Source organism: Cetorhinus maximus, chromosome 10 (assembly GCF_964194155.1).
Source record: "Cetorhinus maximus chromosome 10, sCetMax3.hap1.1, whole genome shotgun sequence".
Classification (NCBI taxonomy): Eukaryota; Metazoa; Chordata; class Chondrichthyes; order Lamniformes; family Cetorhinidae; genus Cetorhinus; species Cetorhinus maximus.
Window position 1 is genome coordinate 99621250 of NC_135888.1, and position 27828 is coordinate 99649077.

General features: G+C 43.9%; 1 protein-coding gene across 6 annotated transcripts in view; it reads right to left on the minus strand.

Annotated features, from left to right (window-relative positions):
* Positions 1 to 27828, minus strand: part of LOC144685870 (myotilin-like) — a 140923-nt gene that overhangs the window by 51363 nt on the left and 61732 nt on the right. For 4 of the 6 annotated variants that reach the window (XM_078550856.1, XM_078550857.1, XM_078550855.1 and 1 more), the window contains 2 exons: positions 7103 to 7253; positions 351 to 452 (listed from right to left, as the gene is read on the minus strand). In XM_078550856.1, the coding sequence (XP_078406982.1) occupies positions 351 to 452; positions 7103 to 7253 (253 nt within the window). Of the gene's footprint in view, positions 1 to 350; positions 453 to 7102; positions 7254 to 7466; positions 8143 to 22230; positions 22357 to 27828 lie in introns of those variants that run through there. The other 2 variants (XM_078550860.1, XM_078550859.1) reach the window with 2 other exon arrangements.

Genomic DNA, 27828 nt, shown 5'->3' on the forward strand with positions numbered 1-27828 from the left:
ACATCTGCACTTTTTCCTTATGCAAGCACACAGTTGCACATGCTCTCAATCCTTCAAAAGCACATATTTTATATTTGAAGTATCTGTGTAGTTATTAATTTTCATGTATGTCTGTCAATATATTATCCAGCTTTATTAACTTTATGACAAAGCTATTTACATTTTTAGGAAATTTAACAACAAATGTATGCATTGACGAAAGATCCAAAATCCAACCGCCTGTGTGGAGCAATTTCACATATCAAACTTTTTATGTCAACAGACTGGGAAAGATTCCTCCAATGATCCCAACAGTCAGCAATCTTTCTACATTCTCACCAACATCAAACCCCATGTGTCAGGTAAATTACCTGGTTAATCTGCTCATTTTCCATCTTTTGAAGTTCAAGCACAGAAGCAGCATCCTCAGCACCCAGTAATCTGCGAGCCATCTTTTGCTCGTAAGTTAATCGCTAGAATGAAGAGGAGTTTGCATTGTAATTCAGTGTTAAGAGCAATTCTTGCTTTTATAAATTCTAAAATCAAATAAAACTTCCTAAATTGAGGCGCATCAGAATCTAGTTGTAAAGGGTGTTTTTTTACTGAAAACATTTTTAACTTGCCTGTAAAATATGCAGACTTGGAATTCCCTCAATGTAATTTATACCATTGTTGCTCCCTTAACAAAGTTGCTGCGCTCAGTGGTTCCTAGCAGAGGGTTATACATACAGATTTCTGGCATAAGCTTGTGGTCCAGATTTTGTGGTCAGCGTGAAGTGACAACACCCACTGCTGACCTACATAGAAAGCTGCCCACAAAGATCTAGTGATCGCTGTGGCATGGATTTCATTTTCCCATTGTTAGTTTGATTTTGGCACCAAGGTTTAGGGGATCTCCAGATGCCATCAAAGATGATGTCATCCAGCAGGCTGAGCTGCCAAACACATAACAGAAGTTTTACAGGCAGCAAACCAGGGCATTAAATGCAACCATTATCATTTATTTTTTATTAATTATTTTACAGAGAGCAAAATAAAGATTGGGACATACACATTGTAGAATAAGGGTGAAGCCAAAATATCATATATTATTTTAGTAAGAACCTATGGAATTTTTTTTATCATAATGTAGAATTTTGACATTTCACAAATATAAAATTAGATTTCTAGGGTCAGAGAGGTTGATCAACAATAGTTATGAGTTATTATGCCATTAAAAACTCAGTTATACCTCATTCAACAAGGCGAGTTTCTTTTACAGCAGTGTTGCAACATGCAAGATAAATTCACTTCAGTTCAAGTTAGCTCTAAAGATTTCCACTGCAGGAACTTCATAGCCACACCCTGTGGAGGAGCAGGGAATCACTGACGGTAACTTCTGCATTTTCATATTTAGCTGTGCACATGTGGATGCCTGAATTGCTGAGAGTTTCACCATCATTACAACTGCAATATTCAGGCCCATATATTATCTGTGGATGCAAGAATTAGTGTAAAACCCATGTAAAATGCGTGTAAGCAGCTGATTCAACAGGGAACTTCTATGCATCCCTTTAAAAACAATGTCTAATTTCCACTCTTCAGCCACACTTTGGTGGATAAGCAGGTAAAATAAAAGTGTTTTGTTCTTTACTTTCTCTCTGCAATTACTTTACTGCATGTTGTTTTCTAAGATGTAGATTATATTTGAAAGGTGTATTGTGGGAACCACCTGAAAACATCGGGAGACTCAGCGGAAGCAATTTGAAGGTGCACAAAAAGCGAAACTTTCGTTTCCTTACTACAAATTGTTCCAACACAGTTCCCTAAAAATGGCAGGGAAATTCTCCCCCCAGGAAAACACGTTTTGCATTGTAACAAAGGGGGTCTTTGCAAAGCTGCTCACAATGGCAAGTGGATGGGCTCACCAGAGGGCTTCTGGTGAGCAGGCCAGTCCAGAGGGTAGGGCAGTGGGACAGGCCAGGCTGGAGGTTAGGGCTTGGGGCCAGTGTGCCCCTTGTTTTTCGGATGACTACCTTGCTGCCCTCCCCGAGGAGGTGGCAGCACGGCAAGAGGTGCTGGTTCCCCAGGATAGGAGGATGAAACGTGCCTGGGAGGAGGTGGCAGAGGTGGTGAGCTCCCGCAACGTGGTGCGGCGCAATTGGATCCAGTGTCGCAAGCGCTTCAACGACTTGTTGCGCTCTGGCAGGGTGAGTACCATGTTGGCATTGGTCAGCAGGTCGGCTTACCCCCCTGCTGCCCCCCACCCCCACAAATCTGTGTGTAGTGACTGCATTGAATCATTGATGGCATTTGTCCTTTGCTGGGTGGGCCAGCAGATATTGCCCATGCTGAGGTCAGCCTGAGAGGGTAATGGAGAGATATGTTTTGCCCCCGCGGCATGTGTTACACTGAGTCCCACATGACTGGTTTGGGGCAACCTGGAGGAGCTGCACCTAGGTGCTGTGCTTGAACTGCAGAACATGTCCAAGTCAGGGTGATGACAGGCTGGGAGGGGAGCTTCAAGGTGGTGTGGCAACAAACCATCTGCTGCGCTCTGTACTCCACGTGCTTGCGCCTCCTTGCTGTGGAAGGATATACCGTGTGGTGCCAAATGTGATGTAGGCAGCATTTGACCAAGGAGGATGGGAGGCTGGGGACCAGGTCTAGCATCTTTGTGTGAGTGTTCGCCAGCAGCGGGGTGAGGAGGCTCTGGAGCCTTGATATGTCCCACTCTGGTTGGGGTGGGCCGTGCGCGAAAAGAATCCAGGTACAAGTTGCACAAATCAATGTTCGTCTCTCCTTTTCAGGAGGAGGATGCTCATAACGCGGCAGAGTGTGTGAGGACTGGTGGCGGCCAGGTGCAGATCACCATTCTTAGCCGCTTCGAGCAGAAGGCCCTGGATCTGGAGAGGCGCCATGCGCTAACGTCCACTGGTGTCGGTGAGGCTAGGGTGACACGGCCAGGTATTTATGCCCAACAGTGAGGTCAGCATTGTTCTCCCAACAGCCATAGCAGTGCTGAATGCTAATTGATTTAATTTTGCAACATGGCTTGACAATGGCTTATGGAAGGATGAGCGCATGATCCGGGGGACAGGGATACACTTTGTTATTGTCTCCATGTTAACTGATCCACTTGCCTTGTTCTTCCTTTCAGCATCATCGGAGCAGGGCCGGGAAGAGGAGCAGCAGAGGCCCCCCTCACACACCTGAGGGGCCTGAAGTCTCACCAGCATCACACCATCTCTGCCAGGCAGGCACCAGCGCAGATACTGGCACCTTGGTGGGAATTCAAACATTGGCTAGTGTCCCAGGGCACAGCGGTGAGGGCACTTCACAGTCACTGGAGGAGCTGGCAGAGACAGAGAGTGCCCATGGCACCAGCAGTTGGAGGACTGCAGGGGACCAGGCACATTCTCAGTCGGTGCCTGATGATGTGTCTCTGGAGTCATCCGCGATGTAGCAAGCGCAGGAAATGTGGCTGGGTGTGCGGGAGCATCTGGAGGAGATACATGAGGCTATGCTTGGCCTGGTCTCCGTGGTGGAGGAGTCTACACGGATGATTGCTGAAGCAATGAGCCACATGTCCGAGCGCCATGCGTCCTCCATGGACAGAATGGCGGCTCTCGTGGAGAGTCTCCTCCACGAGACCCATCAGGACTTCCTGGGGATGCGCTCTGACCAGCAAGCCCTCACATCGGCATTGACCTCAGCTGGTCAGTGCCAGTGTGGGAGATGGTTTGGGCGTCAACTTTCCCAGCTTGGTGCCCATCCATCCACAGTGAGCAGGGAGGTCCGAAGCGACCTCACGTCAGCGCAGCAGCCGCCTGGTGTTTCCATGGGCTCCTCTCAGGGCGCTCCGGATGAGGGCGGCAGCTCCTCCGCCCCTCTCCCAGTGACCGTAGCATCCGGTGAAGCTGCAACGACTGGGGAGATGCCAGCTGTGGAACTGGCAGCTCCCTCCCAGACGGGGCGAGCACTGGCTCCATGGGCTAGAGGACGACCGCTAAGGTCATCAAGGCCAACAGGACAGCAGAATGAGCAGGCTGTCTCAGATGGCACTCCAAGCGATGGGGCAGCATCAAGACGTAGCACCCGGAAAAGAAACCATAAGGCACCTTAGGCACACCACGGGTTTTTCGCTGGTGCTTCTGTGTTTGCCTGAGATGAGGTCCTTATGATTTGTTTTGATTTGTAACACTATTCTCTTTTTTTTTGGAATAAGTTGGTTTGCTTGACAGAATAAATTCGGATATGTCACCACGACTGAGGGTGCCTCTTTGCTCCTGCATGTGTATGATTTCCAAAACTGTAATAAGTGCTTTGTTGGACATTCAGCTTTATTAACAAAGCCCTTAGTGACTGTTCCAACCTGGCAGATTTTGCACTTAGTGCCAAGTATCGAGCCTACAGTCCAGGCTTCTCCTGATGGTCCATCTGTGGTGTGCTTACTGAAGGTTCATTGGATTAAAGTCTCCCAGGTGTCCCTGTGTCCCTGGAGTATGCCTGGGTCAGCGTCTACCCCCTCAGCATTTCCCTGTACGTGCTCATCCTCAGACTCACTGCTGGACTCATCATGTGCAGCCACAGCCACTGCGTCAACGTCTTCATTGTCCCTCCTTTCCAGCGCAAGATTGTGGAGAGCACAGCATGCAACCACTATCAGCAACACACGATCTGGGGGGCACTGGATTGCGCCCCCTGAACGGTCCAGGCATTGGAAACACATCTTGAGAAGACTGATGGTTCCCTCCGCCACAGCACTTGTGGAGGTGTGGCACCTATTGTACCGCTGCTCAGCTTCTGTTCTTGGATAGCGGAGAGGCATCATGAGCCACCTTCTGAGGGGATAGCCCTTGTCACCCAGCAGCCATCCATCCAGCCAGGCTGGAGCACTGAAGAGCCCCGGCACCTGGGAATGTCTGAGGATGTAGGCGTCGTGGGAGCTGCCTGGGTACCTTGCACAGACTTGTAGAATCAGCATCCTGTGATCACACACTATCTGCACGTTCATGGAGTGGAAGCCCTTCCTGTTGATGAAGGCACCGGGCTCACCTTCTGGCACCTTGATGGCCACATGTGTGCAGTCTATTGCACCCTGGACATGGGGGAAGCCAGCAATGGCCGCGAAGCCTCTGGTTCACTGTGCCTGGCTGGACTGGTCCCAACAGAAGAGGATGAAGGTCAATGCACGCCTGAACAGAGCGTCTGTAACCTGCTTGACACAAATGTGGACAGCTGTTTGGGAGACACCGCAAAGATCACCCACCGAACCCTGGAAGGAGCCAGAGATATAGAAGTTGAGGGCAGCTGTGACCTTCAGAGCCAGTGGCATGGAGTGTCCACCCACACAGTTAGGGGAGATCTCAGGCCCTAACATCTGACAGATATAGTTGACTGTCTCCCTTGAGAGACGGAGCCTCCTTCGGCACTGCACCTCAGTCATACTGAGGTAGCTGCTTCACCGCCTGTAAACCCTGGCAGCAGGATAGTGGCGTCTTCTGCGGTCCCTTCCGCCTTTGACAACCTCTTGGCCCTGTGCCCCTTGTGCCTGCGCCTGTCCTCCCAAAGGTGACTCCCCTAGAGGCTGAATGTGCACTCCTGGCCTCCTCCCCCTTCTAGCCCTCCCTTCCTCCTCAGAGGAGCTGCCTCCAGTGGACAGTTTAACTCCCATTCCCAGGCTAAGGGAAGGCTTCCTGAAAACAACAGGCCCAGAAAAGATTCCTCACTGCAGAGTGCTGACCTGAGGGCTAAGAGTCCAGAAAAAGCAGCTGGTAAGCATTTTGAAGTACTGCAGATCACACAGGCAAGTTTCAAAAACTTTCATAAATAAATACTTGACTGTGCACACTCGCGACCCCAGTGAGCCCTCTTATCCCGCCCGTGGATGAGGTTTTTACAAATGTGTCCTACCCGCCTGCCCGTTGGGCCCGAGCGCCGACCCGAAGATTGCACGGGCGCTGAAAAGTCGGTGTCGATTGAACACTCAAGGGCCTTAACTGGCCCATTAATTAATGGCGGGTGCGCGTCAGATATCATCGCGTGCTTGCCGAGCGAAATATTGCGATGGCGCGCAGTGACATTGGGACGTTCGCCCGATGTCACCGCGCATCATTTTACGCATGGATGTGTGGGGCCCACCCCCATGCCAACGGGAATATTCTGCCCTTTGAAAACCATATTTTCCATGTATGTTACACCCAGTCCGTAATCCTCTGTATGGCTGCAATAGATACACAATCATGAAGCTGTTTTGGCTCACTTGCTGGAAAGTAGTTGTTTAATGTCAATAATATAATTGGAGGAACTGCCTGGAAGAGTTATTGAGCACTCCAGTATCAGTGAGGAGAATTAATGTCAATATAGATGCCAGTATTAACATGCATCAATTAGCTTGTCATGTTAATATGGTTCTTTCACGCTAAATGGCTCAGAAACTTCTTCCAGTCAATTCCCCAGATGAGATATTCAATTTGGAAACCTTCCTCGGGTTTGGTGTCAAATGTCTAAATCATCATGGCAGTATTCTGGTGTAAACTTAAATATCCTTTTCAGTTATTAGCAGATTTCCAAGCTAACTTTTAAATTTCTGGTGACTGATGAATCTTCAGCATTCAGGAGGTGGGATCTGCCCATACATCATCAATGGAACAATAGCTCAAAGGCAGAGAAACAACATCAGAGCTGTCAATCTGGCAAATTAGATTGAATTTTTCCTTTCAATTCATATAGAATAAGCAAAAGTAAATAAAGTTGAATATACATGTCTTGATGAAAAAATAGGTCTCTTGTAACTAATGAAGCAGTTACATGCGTGGCCTTGATTCTCCATGAGAATTTAAGCTGTATAATTAAGACTTACAGGAGCTGATGTGATTATGGCATAGGTCTCTAATTCTGAGGTGACATAATTAAGTGAATTTCTTGCCCTAATTAGTCATTGGTCAGAAGCTGATGATATATAATTGCTCCCAAAATGTTAATCGCAATGCCCCAGAAGTAGAATAACAAATGGCTTGTTATGTTGCCAATATATATTTGCACCCTACACCTCCAGTGAAATACTGCTAGTGGCACATTAGAAATAAGTGCACTCATCGATAATGATCTTAAAATATTATTTATCTACGTAATCTTGTACCTGCTGCCCATTGTGCAGAAGCTCACTTTTACAGCGCAGTTTTCTTTCCAAGTCTTGAATGACAGCATTTTTGGAGCCTTGTATTTGTTCATCACTGGTTGAGTTTTGTGACTTGACGATTTTCTTTCCTGAGTTGTTGGGATATCTATAACTAATGAAAATTTCAGTAGCAATGACTAAAAGGTAAACAAATTTTTATTACTGTTATCAGTTACTGAGTATTTGAATATCATTGCACACATTCAAGTGGACTGTACAATAGAAAATGTATTGAAGCTATGAAACATTAAATTAGAATGAACATTTTGAACCAAAAATTTACATGTTACCAGATGGATTATTTTTTGGGGAATTTTATACTTACATAATTTCTTCGGTAGGCAGCTGCATTTCATTTTTTGGAGCTGAAATACATTGTGATGGGAGCACAGAACTGAGAAAGGCTGCAGGTGACTGAGTAAAAGAAGGGGAGAACATATGCTTTGAGGAAGTGCAAGAAGAAGATTGAGGACTAAAGGAAGAACGAAGAGTAAGAGGTGGTGGTGGAGATGCTGGAGTTGACTCTTTATTAGAGCCAAATGATGAAGATGTAGTAGAAATTGGAGAGCTTACAGTTGATAATGCGGATGTTTGCTGCCCATTGTGGCTCTGTGATTGCTGGAAGGAGCCAGGTAACTGCTCAACACAATAGGGCTTTGTTTGCAAGGTAGAGGAATGCTGAGCTAATGAAGTTGTAGAGACCCCAGACGACATAGACTGGAACTTTGGTTGGCGCTTAGTCTGAGATTGAATGAAATCACTTGGCCGCTCATAGTTGAAACTTGATTGGCGAGTTGATTGTGTGGAAAGGTTGGTCACATTCATAGCAGTTACTCGTTGGCTTGTCTCTCACGTATACTGAGATCAGGAGATATTGGCTGTACAGTAACTGGTAGTATGCCTGAAAAAGGAGGATATTCTGTTTTTGCCTGTTGCCGTTTTGGTGAACGTCTTGCGAATTGGACGGAGAATGACGCTTGATATTCTGCTGTGCTGGCTGACTAGGCGGAAGAAGGAAAAGAATTTTTAAAGAGAAAGATTTTAAGTATTAGTTCTAATACAAATAAATGCGGGCGTAATTTGCAAAAGAAATATTATGCGTGTTCTGGTTGTCAATAAATAAAACAATTTTCATTTTTGTGTTACAGCTGATTTAAGGGTGAAATTCCAGTCCTGGGGCATGAACAGTACTTTGAATGGCACGCTCCATACTGTCAGGATTTAAAGGGAACCTACTGGGTTTTCCAAGATCCCATCATTAACATGTGACAAGTGCACACCTGGTATGATTTAGTCCCACATTGGGAACATGGTGTTGGGGGCAGAATCATTTCCAGAACTTCAAAAGGTGCCACTGCAAAGCCTTAAAGCTGTATCTGTAGTATCAGTTCTGGTGGAAATCTTCCAATGTTGTTGTATTGCTGAAAGTCTTTATGAAATCAGATAAAAGTCTAACAATTTTCAGGAAGGAGGAAGAAAGACAGCTTCCTTCAGTGAGAAAGCCCTGGAGCTGGTCCTAAGGATGGTGCTATTTTTGGACATAAGGGGCATGTTCCTCAGCAATTCCTCAATAGCACCCTTGAGAAGCAGCAGCCAGGTTCAGAGGGATCATACGCTTCGCACTCCCGCCCACAGCAAACATCAGCCCAGGGATATCCACTCCTGGAGAAGAGACATATTTAGACTCTGCCAAGTAAATGGCACAGTAAAGAGGAGTGTGCACTGCCCACATCAGCAGGAATTTCTGGCTTCATTACAGAATGCCTTCCATCCAGAAGAGTGCAATATGTCACTTCCAGGGAGATCTGCAAGGCATCTCTTCCCCTATCAGAGGTCTCAAGCACAGCCATGAGTTCTCTCTGTAACATTCTGACAGAGACCTCAGGCTAAGGGCTCCAATCTCAGTCAGTCCATTATGATGGTATTTTCCATGCTGGGGTATCATCTGGGCATGATGTTGATGCGTGGCCTCTGTGGCCTCATTGCATCCCTGCGGCCTTCCCCCATGGAGATGGCTGGAAATGCTGAGGGAGTTCCAATGGCAGGGGCACGGCAAGAGAAGGTGCTTTTTAGGCTGACAAAGTATCCGTGCTGTCCAGTCACCCCATTTTCCAAACAGTTGCTAGCATGCAAAGTATGTATGAACTAGATCTCCAAATAATACTTGTATTATTTAACAAAGAGTTTTAATTTGAATCCAAATAAAACTCTGCTTTTGCGTTTCAGAAATATTTTGGCTCTAATTTGAACTGGGCCCACCTGGCTGACTTCAGGCAGAGCTAGTTAAATTAACAGGAGTCACTTACACCTACTGAGGTAAATGTGATTTACATCTACTGACTCCATTTGCTTCTCGCTGTGTCTTCATATTAACCCTGCTCTTTTAAACAGGTGAGGAAGGAAACAGGCTCCTGCTTTAAATCTTTAGATCGGGTCCATTGACACCATAAGAATGCAAACTGAAATTTCAACCTGAATCAGAGTCAGTTCCTCTGCCTGGCTAAACCTGCCAGGAGCTGGATCCTGGGCCAGAAGAGGCCAACAGGTAAGTTTTAAAGTTATACTTCAGCTTTTCTTGTACCCCTTCTTCTCTTAGCCTCACAAGGAAGCTTTGAGCCTCCCTTAATTTCGTCAGGCTACCCCACCCTGATTGTGGCCTAATCCTTCCCTCTTCACCGGCCCACCTCCCCCCCAACCACCAATCTTTCCCAGATGCTTTTCCCCCTTCCACATACTTCTTCCCCAGCCCCTTTCTCATCCTCCCCACCATGACCAGAGTTTCCTCTTCCCAGTAACTGCTAGGATTGTTTCCCTGGCCGTGGCCTCCTGCCACAAATTCCCACCCTTTCCCACTATCCAGGTTGTTAATATGACCAGGCGTCCGGCTGGAATCTGTACACTTTTATTTAAATGTGGCCCTGTCAAATAGATCAGCAGAGTCTCCACATCCACTACCTTGCCAGGTTCATCTCCTGCCATTAAGCTCCCCTGCACCTTTCCCTACTCTGGTTAATATCGAGGCCATTATGTTTCAAATAGACTATCTGGTTATTTCTTAAATGCGCCTATATTTTGAAAATAAGTTCGCAAGTCTTTGAATCTTTCCCCATGGTTGGACTACAGTCTATTAACAGAGATTTAAAGATAGATTTTAAGGTTGAGATTGTGTGATGTTGGCTAATGAGTTATGACGTTTAAAAAGTAGTAGAAAAAGCTGCTGTTAAATTCAAAGCTATGAATTCTTGTTGTTGGCTTGCTGGCATTATTATTAAGCTCCTGATTCTGGTGAACAATAGATTGTGACTACAAATACACCGCCAGCCCTGTACCCTCTGCATAAAGAATGTATCCATAAATCAAGGCTTTAGAAGTGCTCTGTACCACGTTCATTAACCCACTTCCATTTTTCACAGGACACCCCGCTTCAGTATTTCCCAGATATTTTTTTAATTTTAGAAACAACTGTTTTTGCCTGGATGCCTCATGATTTGTGTGTTACTGGAACTTAGTAACTTTTCACAAAAGAATTAATTACCAGAATATTTTTATGAAAATCAAATAATTATGGTTTTTATTTAGTGACCTTCATTTGTCATCTTTGACCTTAGCAATTATATTGTCAGATCAATAGTAGAATTGTGCTGCTGCGGTGCTGCTATTTTGAGTGGAGTTCAGATGTTCATTGGCATGGTAAGAGCAAGTGGTTCTAATTTTAATTGCAGTGGTATTCTTTCATGTAGAAGATACAATTTTAGTAAGCAATGGGATGAAATGCTTTTGTATTAAGTGGGGTTTTGGTGTTTTTTTTATCATTGGATTTTAACTCCTTTTCTCCTGAGAAACCTCCTTCAAAGGTCCTCTGTTTTTTTTATTCAATTAGATATTTTTGCTTCTGTTTAAATCGCATGAAAACGTTAGCTCATGGACTTGGAATGGAAGGGACTAAATTGATTTGTTTCACTGTATGGGAGTAACATTTAAATGATTGTTACTCCAGTCCCTTCACTGCGAATTAATCTCTTTGACCAAAATTGATATGACCTCCAAAAGTATAATACAAAAAATGTGCATACATTTAAATGTAGCTGCATCATAGCCTCAGACCACCCACCTCCATTCACAAAAATTGTGGAATGTTAATGGCTGCAAGTTATGCTCACTATATGTGTGGGTGAGTTGGGCTAATTGTTTTCTTCAAAGATTCACTTTCATATTACCACTGCCTCTAGTTATTATGCCTTTTAATATGACCAGATAATTGATGTAATAAATCGTCATGGGGGCCCTTCAGTGGTAAAGCACTTGTATGAAATGATTAATTGTTTATTAGAATGCAGTATTTTGTGGCTCTGAAAGATTGGGCAGGGAGGTTCGAATATGCCATGTTTCCAATAGATAAGATGTACTGGAATATGGGAAATCAGTACCAGAAGAGAAAAAAAAATATCAAATTTTTCAGGAAGCTCTCTCTTTTCCTAGCATTTGATCTGAGTTAATGGGAACTCTGCTGATAACTGAGGGAGTACCAGCGGCATCACAAAGTTATTTCTGTTCCGGCTTCAACAGACTAAAGATTTAAGACAACAGAGTTCAGACATGTTGGGCAAAGTTTTCCTGGAGACTTCTGCACCCTGAATTTGGCCCAAATGGGGACATTGAGTCTGCACTCACTGGTAGTGAGACCAGCCCAGTGATATTCCTGGAGGTGGCCACTTAATTGGTTGCCTCCACACTCAATGTCCTATTAAAAATGGCAGGTGGGCTCCATATCACAGGGCCAGCAGCTCTGGAGCCTTGGTAGCTCCCCACAGCAAGGGTGGACACTGCTGAGGCAGGTAGGTGACCTCGAGGGCAGCTCAGAAATGAGCTGCTCTCAGAGGTGTAAAATTAAATGAATAAATCAGAGGTGGAATGGCAGTAGGCCCCTCAGATTGCAGGGGGAACCCCTCCTGTTGGATCATAGGGGCCCTAGAGATGGTCTCTACTACCTGTCGGTCCCTCCCTATATGCCTGGCCCCGCTGCCTCAAAGCCCATCACCATGGGGCTGGGAAAATTCAGCCCATATTTACTTTTATTAGCTGACCTCACTTTCACCTTTGGTAGTTGTGGCATTCTGAGGTATTATACACCTTTAAGAGAATGTGAGCAGATTGACCACGTGATTGTATTACTCAATTGCTGTGCAGCGCAGGCTACAATGTTAATCATTTAGAATAGGATCTGGTTGGAGAAGCACACATCGTGTTAGTGCTCTGTTACTTGTGTTAATAAACAGCATGTGCTTCATCTTGCATTGGTCCCTGTGTCTGCAGTACATTGTTTACCAACTCACTCACCAGTAGATAGGCGTGCAACCATGTTCGCCGAGCAAAGAGACCCGACAGAAGGAACGTAACAACTGGCGATGAAGCAAAACATGACCAGTCGATGACACCAAGGAAATCCGCGAAAATTCCACTGAAGTAAATCAGCCGTGCCTTGCAGGCCCATTGTACGTGCAGCCCTCACCTCATTGACGTTATCTCCCTCCAGTATGCCACAGTTTGGCCATATCGAACCGTTTGATCAGGCCACCAATGACTGGTCACATTATATTGAACGTTCTTCTTTTTGGCTAATGACACATCAGGGGAGTAGAAGAGGTGGGCTATCCTCTTATTGACATGTGGCAGTAAAACATACGGCCTAATTTGTGGTCTAACTGCAACCAACGGCCCAGATTCCAAGAGCTTTGATGAGTCAGTAAATTTTGTGAAAAGCCGAAACCCTCAGTAACAACGCAGTGGTTTAAATTTAATTCGAGGTGTCAAGCCCCTGAAGAGACAGTCGCTTGCTATGTAGCAACCTTGAAACAACTGGTAGAGCAACTGTGAGTTCGGGAAGTCGATTAACGACGTATTAAGAGACCGATTAGTATGTGGGATTAATGAAGATGTCATTCAAAAAAGGTTGTTGTCAGAAACGAATTTAGAATTCAGCAAGGCGCTCGCAATGGAGAGCGCTGTCAGGGATTCAGAAGCAATCAAGGTTGCACAAAATGGCGCTGTCCTTCGCATCGGGAGGGAAGCACCAGTTAGAAATGGCGTGGAAGCACTGGGCTCTGTGAAAAGGTGAGAAACTGCCACCATTAGCAGACCAGCAAAAAGGCAATGGTTTAACAGGGAAAACCCACATTAGTAAAGGCAGAAAAAGAACCAGACAGCCTGCAAATGAACAACAATTTAAAAGAATCGAGTGTTTCTACTGCCATCGTACTGAGCACATTATGTGATATTGTAAAGACAGATTGAGACAAAATTTTAAACAAAAGGGTAGAAATCGTGAAATCCACGTAATAGAGGAACCAGAAGAAACAGAGTCAGATATTTACTCACTACACAACTTAAAGATGTGTAAAACAGAGTCAATCTACATGACAGTGGAAGTTAACAGGAAACCCCTGCGAATGGAGGTGGATACAGGGGCATCCATGACATTTATAGGGGAACATATGTTCAAATATCTGAATGGAGGAGACCACTCATTAAATCTGGAAAATTCAGATGCTAAATTAAAGACATATACTGGTGAAGACATACGAGGAGGCATATGCAAGGTTCCTGTACAGTATGGAAATCAGCCTGTTAATTTACCCCTGACAGTGGTAGCAAGGGAGGGTCCAAGTCTACTTGGTCGTAACTGGCTTGAGGAAATAAAGTTGGAGTGGACCGAGATTTTTCAACTCCGAATGAAAGACCTGCAAGAATTATTACAGAAATATGCCTCCATTTTCAGGGAAGAGCTCAGGAAGATTCAGGAGCTGCAAGCTAAAATCCATGTGGATCTTGGGGCATCCCTCTTGAAGGCGAGGCCAGTCCCCTATGCATTACGAGAAAAAGTTGCTGTTGAATTAGACAGGCTGGGAAGATTGGGAGCCTTACAGTCTGTACAATTTTCCGAATGGGCAGCACCCATAGTTCCAATACTAAAGCCTGACCAGAGAGCGCAAATATGCAGGGACTACAAGTTGACCGTTAACAAAGTGGCCAGACATGATAGGCATCCTATACCGAAAATTGATGAATTGTACTCCAAGCTGACAGGGGGAACCGCATATACGAAGCTCGACATGAGCCACGCTTACTAGAAAGCTGAGCTAGAAAAGGCCTCTTGGGATTTTGTGACTAACAACACACACAGGAGGTTATACCAATATACCATGTTACCCTTCGGAGTCTCATCGGCTTGCGCAATTTTCCAGCGGACAATGGAAAATTTACTTCAAGGTTTGCTCCATGTTGTGGTTTATCTCAATGATGTCCTAGTAACAGGACTAACTGAAGAAGAACATCTGGCTAACCTGGAAGAGGTATTGAAGCATTTCTCATGAGCTGGAGTACATTTGAAAAGAGAAAAATGTATCTTCCAAGCAAAAGAAGTGGTTTACCTGGGTCATAGGGTCGACTCGCAGGGCCTTCACCCAGTACAAGGTGAGAGCTATTTGTGAGGCACCAGCACCGAAAAACGCCATAGAACTCATGAAGTTCTTGGGAATGATTAACTATTATGGCTCTTTTCTCCCAAATTTGTCAACTGTACTGGCTCCATTATACAGGTTACTCAAGAAAAACCACAAGAAGACTTGGCAAGCTCCACGACAACAGGCTTTTATGACAGTAAAGCAATCGCTACATTCATTGGCCCTTTTGGTATATTTCAACCCAAAGAAAGAATTAATTTTAACCTGCCCTTACAGAGTAGGGGCAGTATTCTCCCTCCAGATGGCAGATGACTCCAATCGGCCCATTGGTTACATCTCAAGAACACCCAGTGTGGCAAAACAAATATTACTCACAAATAGAGAAAGAAGGCTTATCCATCGTATTTGGTGTTAAGAAGTTCCACCAATACATCCATGGTCACCATTTCACCATTGTATCCGATCACAAACCGCTACCAGGCTTGTTTGGAGAAGATAAGGCAATACCCCAAGTTGCCTCGGCACACATCCAAGGGTGGGCACTGATTCTAGCTGCTTATGAGTATACTTTTATCCACCAGCCTGGGAGCCAGATTTCAAATGCTGACGCACTGAGCTGATTATCTCTAAAAAACAGCAAAGTGAAATTCCTAATTCCTCAAGAACTTGTCTTGTTAATAAACTTTCTAGATTCATCACCAGTACATGCCAAACAAATCAGAGAGTAGACAGACCATGATCCAGTTTTGTCTCACGTCAGGGAACAAGTCTTACAGGGATGGTCTAATGAGCCAAAGTCAGACGAAATGAAGCCCTATTTTAATAGGAGATTTAGGGCTCACCTGCCAGGATGGCATCTTACTGTGGGGAGCAAGAGTCATTGTGCCTCCCAGAGGAAGGCAACCATTATTAACAGGATTGCATAGTGCTCACCCTGGCATCGCTGGAATGAAAATGTTGGCATGTAGCTACTTAAGGCGGCCATGGACCGACACAGAAATTGAAAACTTGCTCAAGAGTTGCATGCAGTGCCAACAGGTGCAGAAATTGCCCCCTTCTGCTCCACTGCACCCTGGGAATGGCCAGGAAGGCCATGGGTCCTCCCCCATGTTGACTACGTGGGGCCTTTCTTGGGCACAATGTTCCTCTTGATTATAGATGCTCACTCGAAGTGGATGGATGTATACGAGGTGTGATCACCCACATCTGCTGCCACCATAGAAGAGATTGCATCAGAGTTTTGCGATACACGGGTTACCAGAGATAATAGTGTCTGATAATGGAACACATGTTAAGATCTCACCATACCACCCTGCATCCAATGGTTTGGCCAAGAGGGCAGTCCAGACCTTCAAGTCCGGAATGAAAAAACTGGATGGAAATTCTATTGCAACCAGATTATCATGTTTCCTGCTCAGCTATAGGACTACATCACACACGACCACCGGTATTGCCCCCACAGAGTTATTAATGAAGCAACGTCTCAGGACATGTTTGAGTCTCATAAGGCCGAATTTAATGGGGAGGGAGAGAGAAGTCAGGAGGCCCAGAAAATTGCACCAAGCATTCCCGCTGGAGTCTACACCAATGTAGAAGGAACTCCCCCTGGTTTGGAAGTACCTGTAGAATCCGTTAAGCCTGAGAGAGTAGAAGAGACAAACTTACAGGTTCCTACTGGAGAGCCTAGTGAACAGATGACTCCTGAGAGGGAGGCCTCGGATAAGCCATCCACAGTGGTAGAACTATGACGTTCGACACGTTTGACGAAGCCTCCAGAGAGACTGAAGTTGTAAATGTTTATTTATGTAAATAGTTGATATATTGTAAAGATTATAAATTGTACTTTCGAGTAAAGGGGTAGGGATGTGGTAATCTGAGGTGCAATACACCTTTAAGAGAATGTGAGCAGATTGACCACGTGATTGTATTACCCAATTGCTGTGTAGTATGGGCTACAATGTTAATCAGTAGTTTAGAATAGGATCTGGTTTGAGAAGCACACATGTGTTAGTGCTCTGTTACTTGTGTTAATAAACAGCATGTGCTTCATCTTGCATTGGTCTCTGCGCCTGCAGTATATTGTTTACCAACTCATTCACCAGTAGATAGGCGTGCAACCATGTTCGCTGAGCAAAGCGACCTGATAGAAGGAACATAACAGTAGTAGCGCCTTGTATACAGTGATGGCCAGAGCTACTTTTACCTAAAGTAACTGAGTATTTTCTGACCAATCGTATTGGCATAGACAATATATATTGTCTTTGGCTGAAGAAGTTGCAGTGATTTACTATTTCTTGATTGCAAAGTATCATAAAAGGTTTTTTCCACAATGAAATAAATTTACATTGTGGGGCAAATCCTATAGCGCTGGAGTGAGAAACAAACGAGCAAACATTAAACATCAAAATACCAGGGCTGGTGCAACCACCAGGCGAAATTGGTGGTCATCTAGGGTGGCAAGATTTGGGGGGAGTGGCACACCGGTATTGGCACCACAACAAAAAACTGAACTGAAACTACATAGAGCTTTAAAATGATATCAACTTTCCACAAGTGTCCTGAGTAAAGTTGCTCATATCATTTCAGAGCTTTATGGACATAAAAAACATCTTCACTGGGAAAGTTTCAAAAGTACTCAGCAGGCGGGAAAGATTCAGTCTCTTCTTAAACCAGTGATGGGTCAACCCCAGTTACTGTGACACAGCCAGCAGTGCTCTCACCCTCTGCTCTGGGATCAGATTGGAATCAGACCCCCAGAATGTTCTTACTCTCTGCTCCGGGATTAGATTGGGATTGGGCTCCAGGAATGTCTTTACCATCTGCTCTGGGATCAGATTGGAATCAGACTCCAGGAATGTTCTCACCCTCTCTGCACTGGGCTCAGACTGGGATCAAACTCCAGGAATGTTCCCATCCTCTCTGCTCCAAGGTCAAACTGAGATCAAACTCCAGGAATGTTCTCATCCTCTGCTCCAGTATCAGATTGGGATCAGACTCCAGGAATGTTCTCACCATCTGTGCTCTGGGATCAAATTGGAATCAGACTCCAGGAATGTTCTCACCCTCTCTGCTCCCGGATCAGAGGTTTAGACTGAAAAAGTGAACAGCAGCAGCTAGAGATTCTCAGCAGATTATCACACTGAGAATTTAAGTAAGAAGTTATTCTCTTATTTATAGTTAACATTAACTGCTTGCAGCTCACATGTGTGTGGTGAATAAATTAAAAACAACCTGAATGTGAAGTTGAAACTTCTCTGTAAATGCACAGTGAACTGATCAGCATATGAGAGCTGCCAGCTGGAATTGAAGGCTACATCGAAAATCACTGATCGTCGTACATTTCCAGTATTTTAAAAACTGTGCCCAAATGTCAATTTTAAAATTAGAATTTGTAAGCTCAGTGCAGACTTTTCCCAGCCGTCTATTGATTTGAATAATTTTGATTTCCGTTTTTAAATATGAAAGAAAGCAATAGGGACTGAGTAGGAAGGAGAGGGACAGTGACACTGGTGGGAGTGATGGACCCTGAAAAAAGCCATTTATATTTTGTCTTGGCTTAGGGAGGAAGGGATTTCCCCCCCTTTATCACTTTGACAGAGAACACAGCCTGGTCGAGGAGGTGAGCCTGATTCCAAGTTTTTTAAGTTTCACCATTATTCCTTCTGGAAGGTGGAGCCATTTATTGATGAGTAAAATTATTTTGGAGAGAAAAATTTCTAACGGTTGCATATGATATTAAATTGCGGCAACTTTTTTTTGGTGAATTTCTATTTACAAAGTCCAGAATAATGATTTCCCTTCCCAGCATCTAATTGGAGCATCAAAAACCCTGAATACCAAGAGCTGAAATTGGAAACGTTTTTCTTTATTCTTTCATGGGGTGTGGGCATTGCTGGCAAGGCCAGCATTTGTTATCCATCTCTAATTGCCCTTGACCTGAGTGGTTTGCTAGCGCTATTTCAGAGGGCAGTTAAGAGTCAACCACATTTTTGTGGATCTGGAGTCACATGTAGGCCAGACCAGATAAGGATGGCAGATTAGAAATACAGATAGGTTTTTAATAACAATCGATGATAGCTTCATGGTCACAATTACTGAGACTAACTTTCAATTCCAGATTTATTAATTGAATTTAAATTCCACCGGTTTCCATGGTGGGATTTGAACCTATGCTCCCAGAGCATTATCCTGGTCCTCAGGATTACTTTGATAAAGGCAAAATACTGCAGATGCTGGAAATCTGAAACAAAAACAACAAATGTTGGAAAAACTCAGCAGGTCTGACAGCATCTGTGGAGAGAAAGACAGAGTTAACGTTTCAAGTCTGTATGACTCTTCTTCAGAGCTCTGAAGAAGAGTCATACGGACTCGAAATGTTAACTCTGTCTTTCTCTCCGCAGGTGTTGCCAGACCTGAGTTTTCCCAGTGCTTTTTGTTTTTGCCTCAGGATTACTAGCCCAGTGACATTACCACTAATCACAGAGATCCCAGATTCCAGACTGACACAGGAGCGATTCTCATTGCAGTCCTGCCGGTTAATCAGAAATGCTGGTTACCTAAGAGTTCCATGTTTTCAACCAATCAAAAAGCTCCTGGGTGATGCGGGTGTTGAGGTCTTGCGAGAAGTGCGGGTGCGAGAGTGCGCGAATCTAGTGAGCGGCGCTGAGGGAATATGAGCTTGAATTTTGCACTCCCTTGCCAGCGGGTTTTCAGGCGGGGGGGGAACGTGAAATAGGAAAAATGGGCTCCCTGCTGGGCTCCCGCCTGCCCCGACCTCTCAGCGATTTCACGCTAGGATGGGCGGGGCCTCAGACGGGCCACCCGCCCTTGCCCCAGTTAAGGTCCTTAAGTGGCCAATTGGTCAAATTTTAGGCTGGCAGGAGGATTTCCTTGATATGGGGGAAGCCCTGAAAATAATGCGATTTAGGCCTTGGATGGGAAGGGGAGGGGTGGGTTGTGCGCCTCCAGCAGAAGCCCCTTTCTAACTTTGGGGTCCCCTACGTTAAGGCCCAGTGGCCACGGGACTCGGGCTCCCCCCACTGAACTCTCGCCAGCCACCCCAATCGGCCACTATCCAAGCTGAGGCTCAGTCCATAGCACCCTCGCCTTTGAATCAGAGGGTTGTGGGTTCATGTCCCACTCCTGGAAACCAAGAACTGTGATTGTACTCGAAAAGAGTTGCAATCTGTGACTGTTGATAACTCGAAAGAGTATCCAACACCCCCAGGCTTTCCCTACCCTGAGACCCCAAAAACTTACCTTTCTGTCTAGTCCCTGGACTTAGGCTCTGTGGACTTCATGAACTTCCACTTCTGTCTACTGCAGCTTCTGGCATTACAGGGACTAGAGAGCTACAGGCCAATCAGGTTGGCCAGCAAGGCAGGACTTCCTCCCAAGGGGCGGAAGACCCACCTGTAGCCAATTGACGCTCATTCGAGCCTGAAATCCTTGTGCGGCAGGCAATGTCGGCAGTGTTGCCCGCCAACCAGCATTCGGATGGTGGGACGCCTGCCATCTGAAATATCCTGGCCATGGTGCTGTAGAGCAGTGGGAGGCTGAGAGCGGAGTGACAGCAGTCCGCAGATAACAACTACCCGTGAGTTTAACAAGTATTAGCGGTTGTGTGAGAGTGCAAGATTCAGAACTTTATGTTTGATATACATTTCTCAATCCCTGGCTAAGTTCTGTGTGAATCAGAGAGACAGATAATAGACCAATGGTCTATTAAAATATGCTGTACACTAAGTTCAATAGTGGCCAGAAAAGATGGTGGCATTATTTATATCAAAATACAAAGTTGACAATTTAATTTCCTACCTATGTTAATTTTTAGGACCCGAACTCGAAGTGGGGGTGATCTATCCCAGACCCTGGAACTTGAAGCCTCGGAGATTTGAACTCATTTATATTTCCTATTCTGATTAGTGCCTGAAGCTGGCACGAATGACATGAAAGTTTGTGGGTGGGAGTAAGAAACTGCATGGTTGTAGAACATGGCCAGACACCAAAGAAGCAGTCCTGGGCAAGATAAGTCATGCATGAGGAGTGGTCAGGGCTGACTGTGGTCAGGGGAGCAAGGCCAGGAAGACTCTGGTAGGAGAGGCTGAATTTTCCTTGCTGAGCCAGAAGGAGAATTTCTATTCCTTGTGACCACAGACACATTTCAAAAGTTAATGATCTTATTATCTTCTGCTGATGGCTTGGACACAGTGGACACATATCTCCAAATAAGATATTTCAGAGTCTGAATGGCCTTGTCAGTTCCCAACATAACAATATCATAGAATCATAGACTGGTTACAGCACAGAAGGAGAAAGCCTGTTGGACAATCATGTTCATGCCAGCTCTCTGTAGGAGAAATTCAGCTAATCTTTTCCCCATCGTCCTGCAAATCTTTTCCCTTCATACTTATAGGGAACCCCAAAACACGATCCTAAATATTAGGGTATTAATCTGATGGGGGCAGGGATGCATTGCCTTTAGTCCAGAGACCATTTTAACCCCGCCTGCACCATTCCCTCCCAGCAAGCTGGATTAAAATCAAGGCTTCTGTTTCAGTTCTTATTTGTTCTATGATGTAAACTTTCTGTTCTGGGACGAGTGAAGCACCTGAGGTCATATTCTACTGGAGCCAATTATTTTCTGGGATAAGAATTTTGTAAGAGTTTTAATGGAAGTTCCATTACATCATCTGCTCCAAAGTAGCACAATATACAAGCAGCTCACCAGAACAGGACTAATGATCCCATTGCTTAATACTTCCAATAATTTCCAGAACAACACATTCTGTTTTTTTGTACTCCTGAGTACCTGGAACAGGAAACTGTAGATTTCATTTGTTGTTCGATACTAGTGTAAAAAACCTCTGGAATCATCCTGGAATGACTGACACATATTTTACTATCATTTGGTCTGCAGGAGGTCAGGAAGTTTTCCGTTAAAGACACAGTGGTGAACGAGCATATCATTTCTGGTGTAATGAATGTCTAATATATTATTAATTTTTAAAATATATTCCATATTTTCAACTAATGAAAACATTTTGGAACTTGCTCCCAGGTTTCAGCTACGTGGGTCAATCTAAAGCAAATCAGTAAAAATATTTGAATTCGTTCTCTAAACTCACAGTGCATTGCTGCCATTTATTCAAGTACATTTTTACTATGACAGCCAACTCCAAACAGGCTTCTTGCTAAGTCTATAAAAAAAAACTTTTTACTTAAGGTGTTATTATATTTGTTTTTAGTTCAAATGTGAATGTTAAAGGTTTAGTAGAAAAGATTTAATAAGAACCAAACATACATCTTTTACATATGGAAAATATAGAGACACAGTAAGAAAAACAGTTTTGTAACTTAATTCTCTTGAACTCAACAGTGATATAATTTTAAAGCTGTAATTGGAAAGGCATCTAACTATATTTTTATACTATATATGTCCAGGCACAGAAGAATTAATAATGGTGATATTTCTAAGAATTTATATTTAAATCATTATATGAAGCACTGCTATTTATTTGCCTTAAGGTAAAAATAAGGTCTTTTAAAAGATAAACCCTGTTTCAGCTAATAAACATTTTATTTTTTACTCTTTCTCTCACCGAATATAAGTCAGATAGTTATGCTTACCTTAATGAAAGATTCCTGTCGGATTTAAGTTATTCTGGAATGTGCACTATGGGAGTCCTTTTAGTACTGCTATTAACTGAGAAGTTAAGCTTTAGAACTTAGTGCTTGTATATAGTACAGGCGGTAAGTAGATGACGTTTGGAGAATGATTGATTTGTCACTACAGCACTATATCACTTACTCCCTCACCAAAGTAAGAGTCTCTCTCTCTAATCTGTCCACATGCCAGGGCATATACTGGATGATCCCAATGGCATATGTGGTGCAGTGAAGTGTTCAATTAGTTTTCTTTATCTGTATGCATATTGTATCTCATTATAGATTTTCAGTATGCTATCATCGCCATTATGGTAATGTCAATTTTTTTGACATTTAACTGCTAATTTTGTTCACGATTTTCTCCTGGTTCACTGGTTCCCCTTTGTTGTATAACCAGGATTCTGTGGATACCCTTTTGTTACTGGCTGGGTGGAGGTGTTGGAGAACATCCTAATTGGAATGCCTTTCTGACTCTTCCTCTCTCTTGCTGGAAAGCACATCAGTTTCACTCAGACAACCCATGGGAGGTTAACAGCTTCTAAATGGTGACCTGCTGGTGGAATTCTATGTTGTAGTTTTCTCCAAGTATCTCAGGTCATTGTGTGACTGGATATAAAATATATATGTGTACATACATTTTTCAGGATATCTAAAGAACACACATTTTTGACAATGCTCACTCTGGTCTATTAATCTTCCCATCACCACATGCCCCATGGTGGCAGAGATTTAACATATAGCAATTTACCAAATGTTGGCTTATGGCGCTCGTGTAATTTAGTTGTGGCATTACTGACAGAATCTTGTCTTAATTTTGTTCTAAGCTGACTGGACCAAGGCTGCACATTTTTGTCCTATCACATTTCATCTGTCCAGGATTCTGGATTCATGGTCTGCAGATTTGAATGTCTGGTCATCAGCTCACTGCTATTCTCCTCTAAAGAAAACCATGTTTACAGCATTCTGATCTGTCTGAAAGCTATTCACAAATCTTACATGAACAATGCATCACACCATTTCTGGAATAGACATATTCCACTGCGGTAACTTTTAAGATTTTTACGATGTACGCAGTTATAACGTCATTTTCCCTAGGTTTGTAGTGATACTGTCACGTGTGCATCATTGCAAACTGGTTTTCATCCTGCAGCAGTTCAAGGTCAGGTTACAATCAGACCTCATCTTGCTTGATTTGGCATTCCATGTAATATGAAGTGTGGTGTTAAGAGAGGTTTACAAAATTTTCGATGATCTTGAGCAGAATTTTAATAAAGATTTTGTTTTGTGGACACTCTCACCTGAAATCTCAAAATGTTTAAAACTTGCTGCCCAGGAGTGGAGCACAGTACATACATGTAACTATGTGCAGACATTTGGTGGGTGTGGAGCAGCCCACAGTATAACTGAATTGATGGTACATTTCCAAACCACGCTTAGAATTAACAGAGTTACAATTTTAGTTTTATTACCAAAGGCTAATGAAGTAGGTAGTGTTATATTACTGCACAAGCATTTCTTGATTCTATCTCGTAATTTTTAAATATTGTCTGCAGTTAATATAAGAAAGAAAATACATGCCAGGTTTTGAAAGTTTGTAATGTCACCTAGGGATAGAAATCCATCTCGGTCAGTAGCGCAAAATGGGTGGTATCGAATCAGCTGCCCAATATATACAGCGCTTTATATTTAATTTAACTGATTGCAATGGAACTCAATATCAAGTGCTGTGCATAATGGGTGGCCGATTCAATACCACCTGCTTTGCACCATCATCTGAGACAAATTTCTACCTCAAATCCCTATGGCTTGGATTTTTCCTATGGCGGGCGAGCTGGGTGGGAGTGGGCGGGGGTGGGCGCGGAGCCGATCGCTGCCCGCGATCAGCTGCACGCCGTCATTTTACGTGGGTGGGCCAATTAAGGCCTTCTCAGCGTAATGTGCGGCCGGTAACGGGCGGGGGGAGGAGGGAGAGTCGGGGCCTGTGCTCTTCCGCGCATGTGTGCGAAACAGCACAGCAATCTCCCTGAGGCACGGAGCTGCCTCAGGGAGATTGAATGGTTGTGAGAATTAATAAATAATAGATTTAAAAATTTATTCAAACATGTCCCCTCATGTGAGTTGGAACATGTTTGTAAAGGTGGGAAAATGTATGAATTTATTTTATAAAAGTTTCAGGAAACCTCATCCCACCCGTGGCTTTTCGCCTGCCCGCCAACCTTAAGGTTGGATGGGCAGTGTTCTGACCTACTTTAATTACTTCCTTAACAGGCCATTGACATTTCATGAACGAAATATTGAGATGACACGCGATGATGTCGGGATGCACGCTTGACGTCATCACGCGTCATTTTACACGTCGGTGTGTCGGGCCCGCACACTGACCGGATGATGCAGCCCTATCGTACAGTGACACTCTTATTTTGAAATGGGAAACTTGTTTCTCTTTTTCAGGCTGCCTACTGAATTCTTAGAGCAAATGTCTCAATCCATCTATTCACAGGCTCCTTTGTGACAGCACCTCCCATTTTTTCTCACTTCAGTGGCTTCAGTCATTGTTATGTTGCTGTTTATTCTCAGAAACTTCTCACTGAATCTTTACTGCTCCAAATAAAATCTAAAGAAATACTTCAACCATGGCCTTTTCTATGTCTTTATTTTAGAACTATTGATGATTTCAGTGTATTGGCCTTTGGACTGACTAAATAACCCATGTCATTTACTGACCTTTAATATGAACAGTATGCCACCTATTGATAGATTTCAATTTAGTGATGTAAGACTCAGCTAAAATAGCATGACTTAATCCACACTATCAAACTCAATTGAAAGAAAGTTGTGTTACAATCAAGTTGATAATTAACAACCTTTAGTTATAAAACGCAGGGATCGGTGCTGGGACCCCCGTTATTCACAATATATATTAATGATTTAGATGAGGGGATTAAATGTAATATCTCCAGATTTGCAGATGACACAAAGCTGGGTGGGAGGGTGAGCTGTGAGGAGGATGCAGAGATGCTTCAGTGTGATTTGGACAAGCTGAGTGAGTGGGCAAATGCATGGCAGATGCAGTATAATGTGGATAAATGTGAGGTTATCCATTTTGGTAGCAAAAACAGGAAGGCAGATTATTATCTGAATGGCTATAAATTGAGAGAGGGGAATGTACAACAAGACCTGGGTGTCCTTGTACACCAGTCGATGAAGGTCAGCATGCAGGTGCAGCAGGCGGTGAAGAAGGCAAATGGTATGTTAGCCTTCATAGCCAGAGATTTCAAGTACAAGAACAGGGATGTCTTGCTGCAATTGTACAGGGCCTTGGTGTGACCACACTTGGAATACTGTGTGCAGTTTTGGTCTCCTTATCTGAGGAAGGATGTACGTGCTATAGAGGGAGTGCAGCGAAGGTTTACCCGACTGATTCCTGGGATGGCGGGACTGACATATGAGGAGAGATTGAATCAGTTAGGATTATATTCGCTGGAGTTCAGAAGAATGAGGGGGATCTCATAGAAACCAATAAAATTCTAACAGGATTAGACAGGGTAGCTGCAGGAAGGATGTTCCCGATGGTGGGGGAGTCCAGAACCAGGGGTCACAGTCTGACGATATGGGGTAGACCACTTAGGACTGAGATGAGGAGAAATTTCTTTACCCAGAGCGTGGTGAGCCTGTGGAATTTGTTACCACAGAAAGTAGTTGAGACCAAAACATTGTATGTTTTCAAGAAGGAGTTAGATATAGCTCTTGGGGCGAAAGGGATCAAAGGGCATGGGGAGAAAGCGGGAGCAGGCTATTGAGTTGGATGATGAGCCATAAGACCATAAAACCATAAGACATAGGAGCAGAAATTAGGCCATTCGGCCCATCGAGTCTGCTCCGCCATTCAATCATGGCTGATAAGTTTCTCAACCCCATTCTCCCACCTTCTCCCCGTAACCTTTGATCCCCTTACCAATCAAGAACCTATCTATCTCCGTCTTAAATACACTCAATGACCTGGCCTCCACAGCCTTCTGTGGCAATGAATTCCATAGATTCACCACTCTCTGGCTAAAGAAGTTTCTCCTCATCTCTGTTCTAAAAGGTCTTCCCTTTACTCTGAGGCTGTGCCCTCGGGTCCTAGTCTCTCCTACTAATGGAAACATCTTCCCCACGTCCAATCTATCCAGGCCTTTCAGTATCCTGTAAGTTTCAATCAGATCCCCCCTCATCCTTCTAAACTCCATTGAGTATAGACCCAGAGTCCTCAAACATTCCTCATATGTTAAGCCTTTCATTCCTGGGATCGCTCTCGTGAACCTCCTCTGGACCCTCTCCAGGGCCAGCACATCCTTCCTGAGATATGGGGCCCAAAATTGCTCACAATATTCTAAATGTGGTCTGACCAGAGTCTTATAAAGCCTCAGCAGCACATCCCAGCTTTTATATTCTAGTCCTCTCGAAATAGCCATGATCATAATGAATGGCGCAACAGGCTCGAAGGGCCGAATGGCCTACTTTTGCTCCTAGTTTCTATGTTTCTATGTTTGTGTTTGTTTACATTTTAAGTTAGCTATTATGTTGGATAAAGATTTGTTCTTTTTAGGTAAAATGCAGCTGGTTAAATACCTTCAACTGTGTTGCAACCTCTGCTAACCTAGGGTGGAGAACACCCCTACATCCTTATATCCAGCACTGGCCTCCGACCCCCCAATTGACACACATTTGTTTCATCTATTCAGTGCCACAGTAATTATGCAAAGATCTATAGTAATGTGGATTTTACAACACAGAAACAGGCAATTTGACCCATTAGATCTATTCCTGTGTTCACCTTATTTATCTCACCTTATCAACATATCCTTCATATCAACATATTCGCCCTCACAGGCTTATCCGCCTTCCACTTAAATGTATCCATGCTATTCACCTCAACTGTTCCATATAGTCACAAGTTCCACATTCTAATCAAGGAAGTTTATCTTGAGTTTCTTATTGGATTTATTCATGACCATCTTATATGTATAGTCCCTAGTTTTGGATTCTATAATAACGGTGGTTCAACATCCACTGGATAACTTGATACCACGATACAAAAGTGTGAACTGCCTCTATTCTCTTGTGCCTTTGTAGATCATCATTTTCATATGGAATGCTATTGTTGAGTTAACAACGGGATGGAATCTAATTTCAATATTTATCTGTAATGGAACTATTAATGTCTCGTATCTTTGGCCTGAGGTTGCCAAATAGGTCACCTTAATTTTTAACATTGGTTTTCTCCCAGAGTCTTCTTCCTATCACCTCATAGATCTATCTCCAGTTTAAGCCATATATTTAAAATGATACAGAATTGAAAACCAGGTCGATAAATGTGTGAATAGATGGTGGGAAGACTGGCTTGACCTGATGGTGCTTCACAGAATAGCTATTCTTTTTGAAAATAACAACATTAATTCAAGCAAAACACCCCAAAGCCTCAACCAGAAATATTTCTGCAATCTCCAGTTTTGATATCACTGTGAATAGGTAGAATAGTGGTAGCAACGAGAAGTTGAATGAGTGGAAAATCTTCAC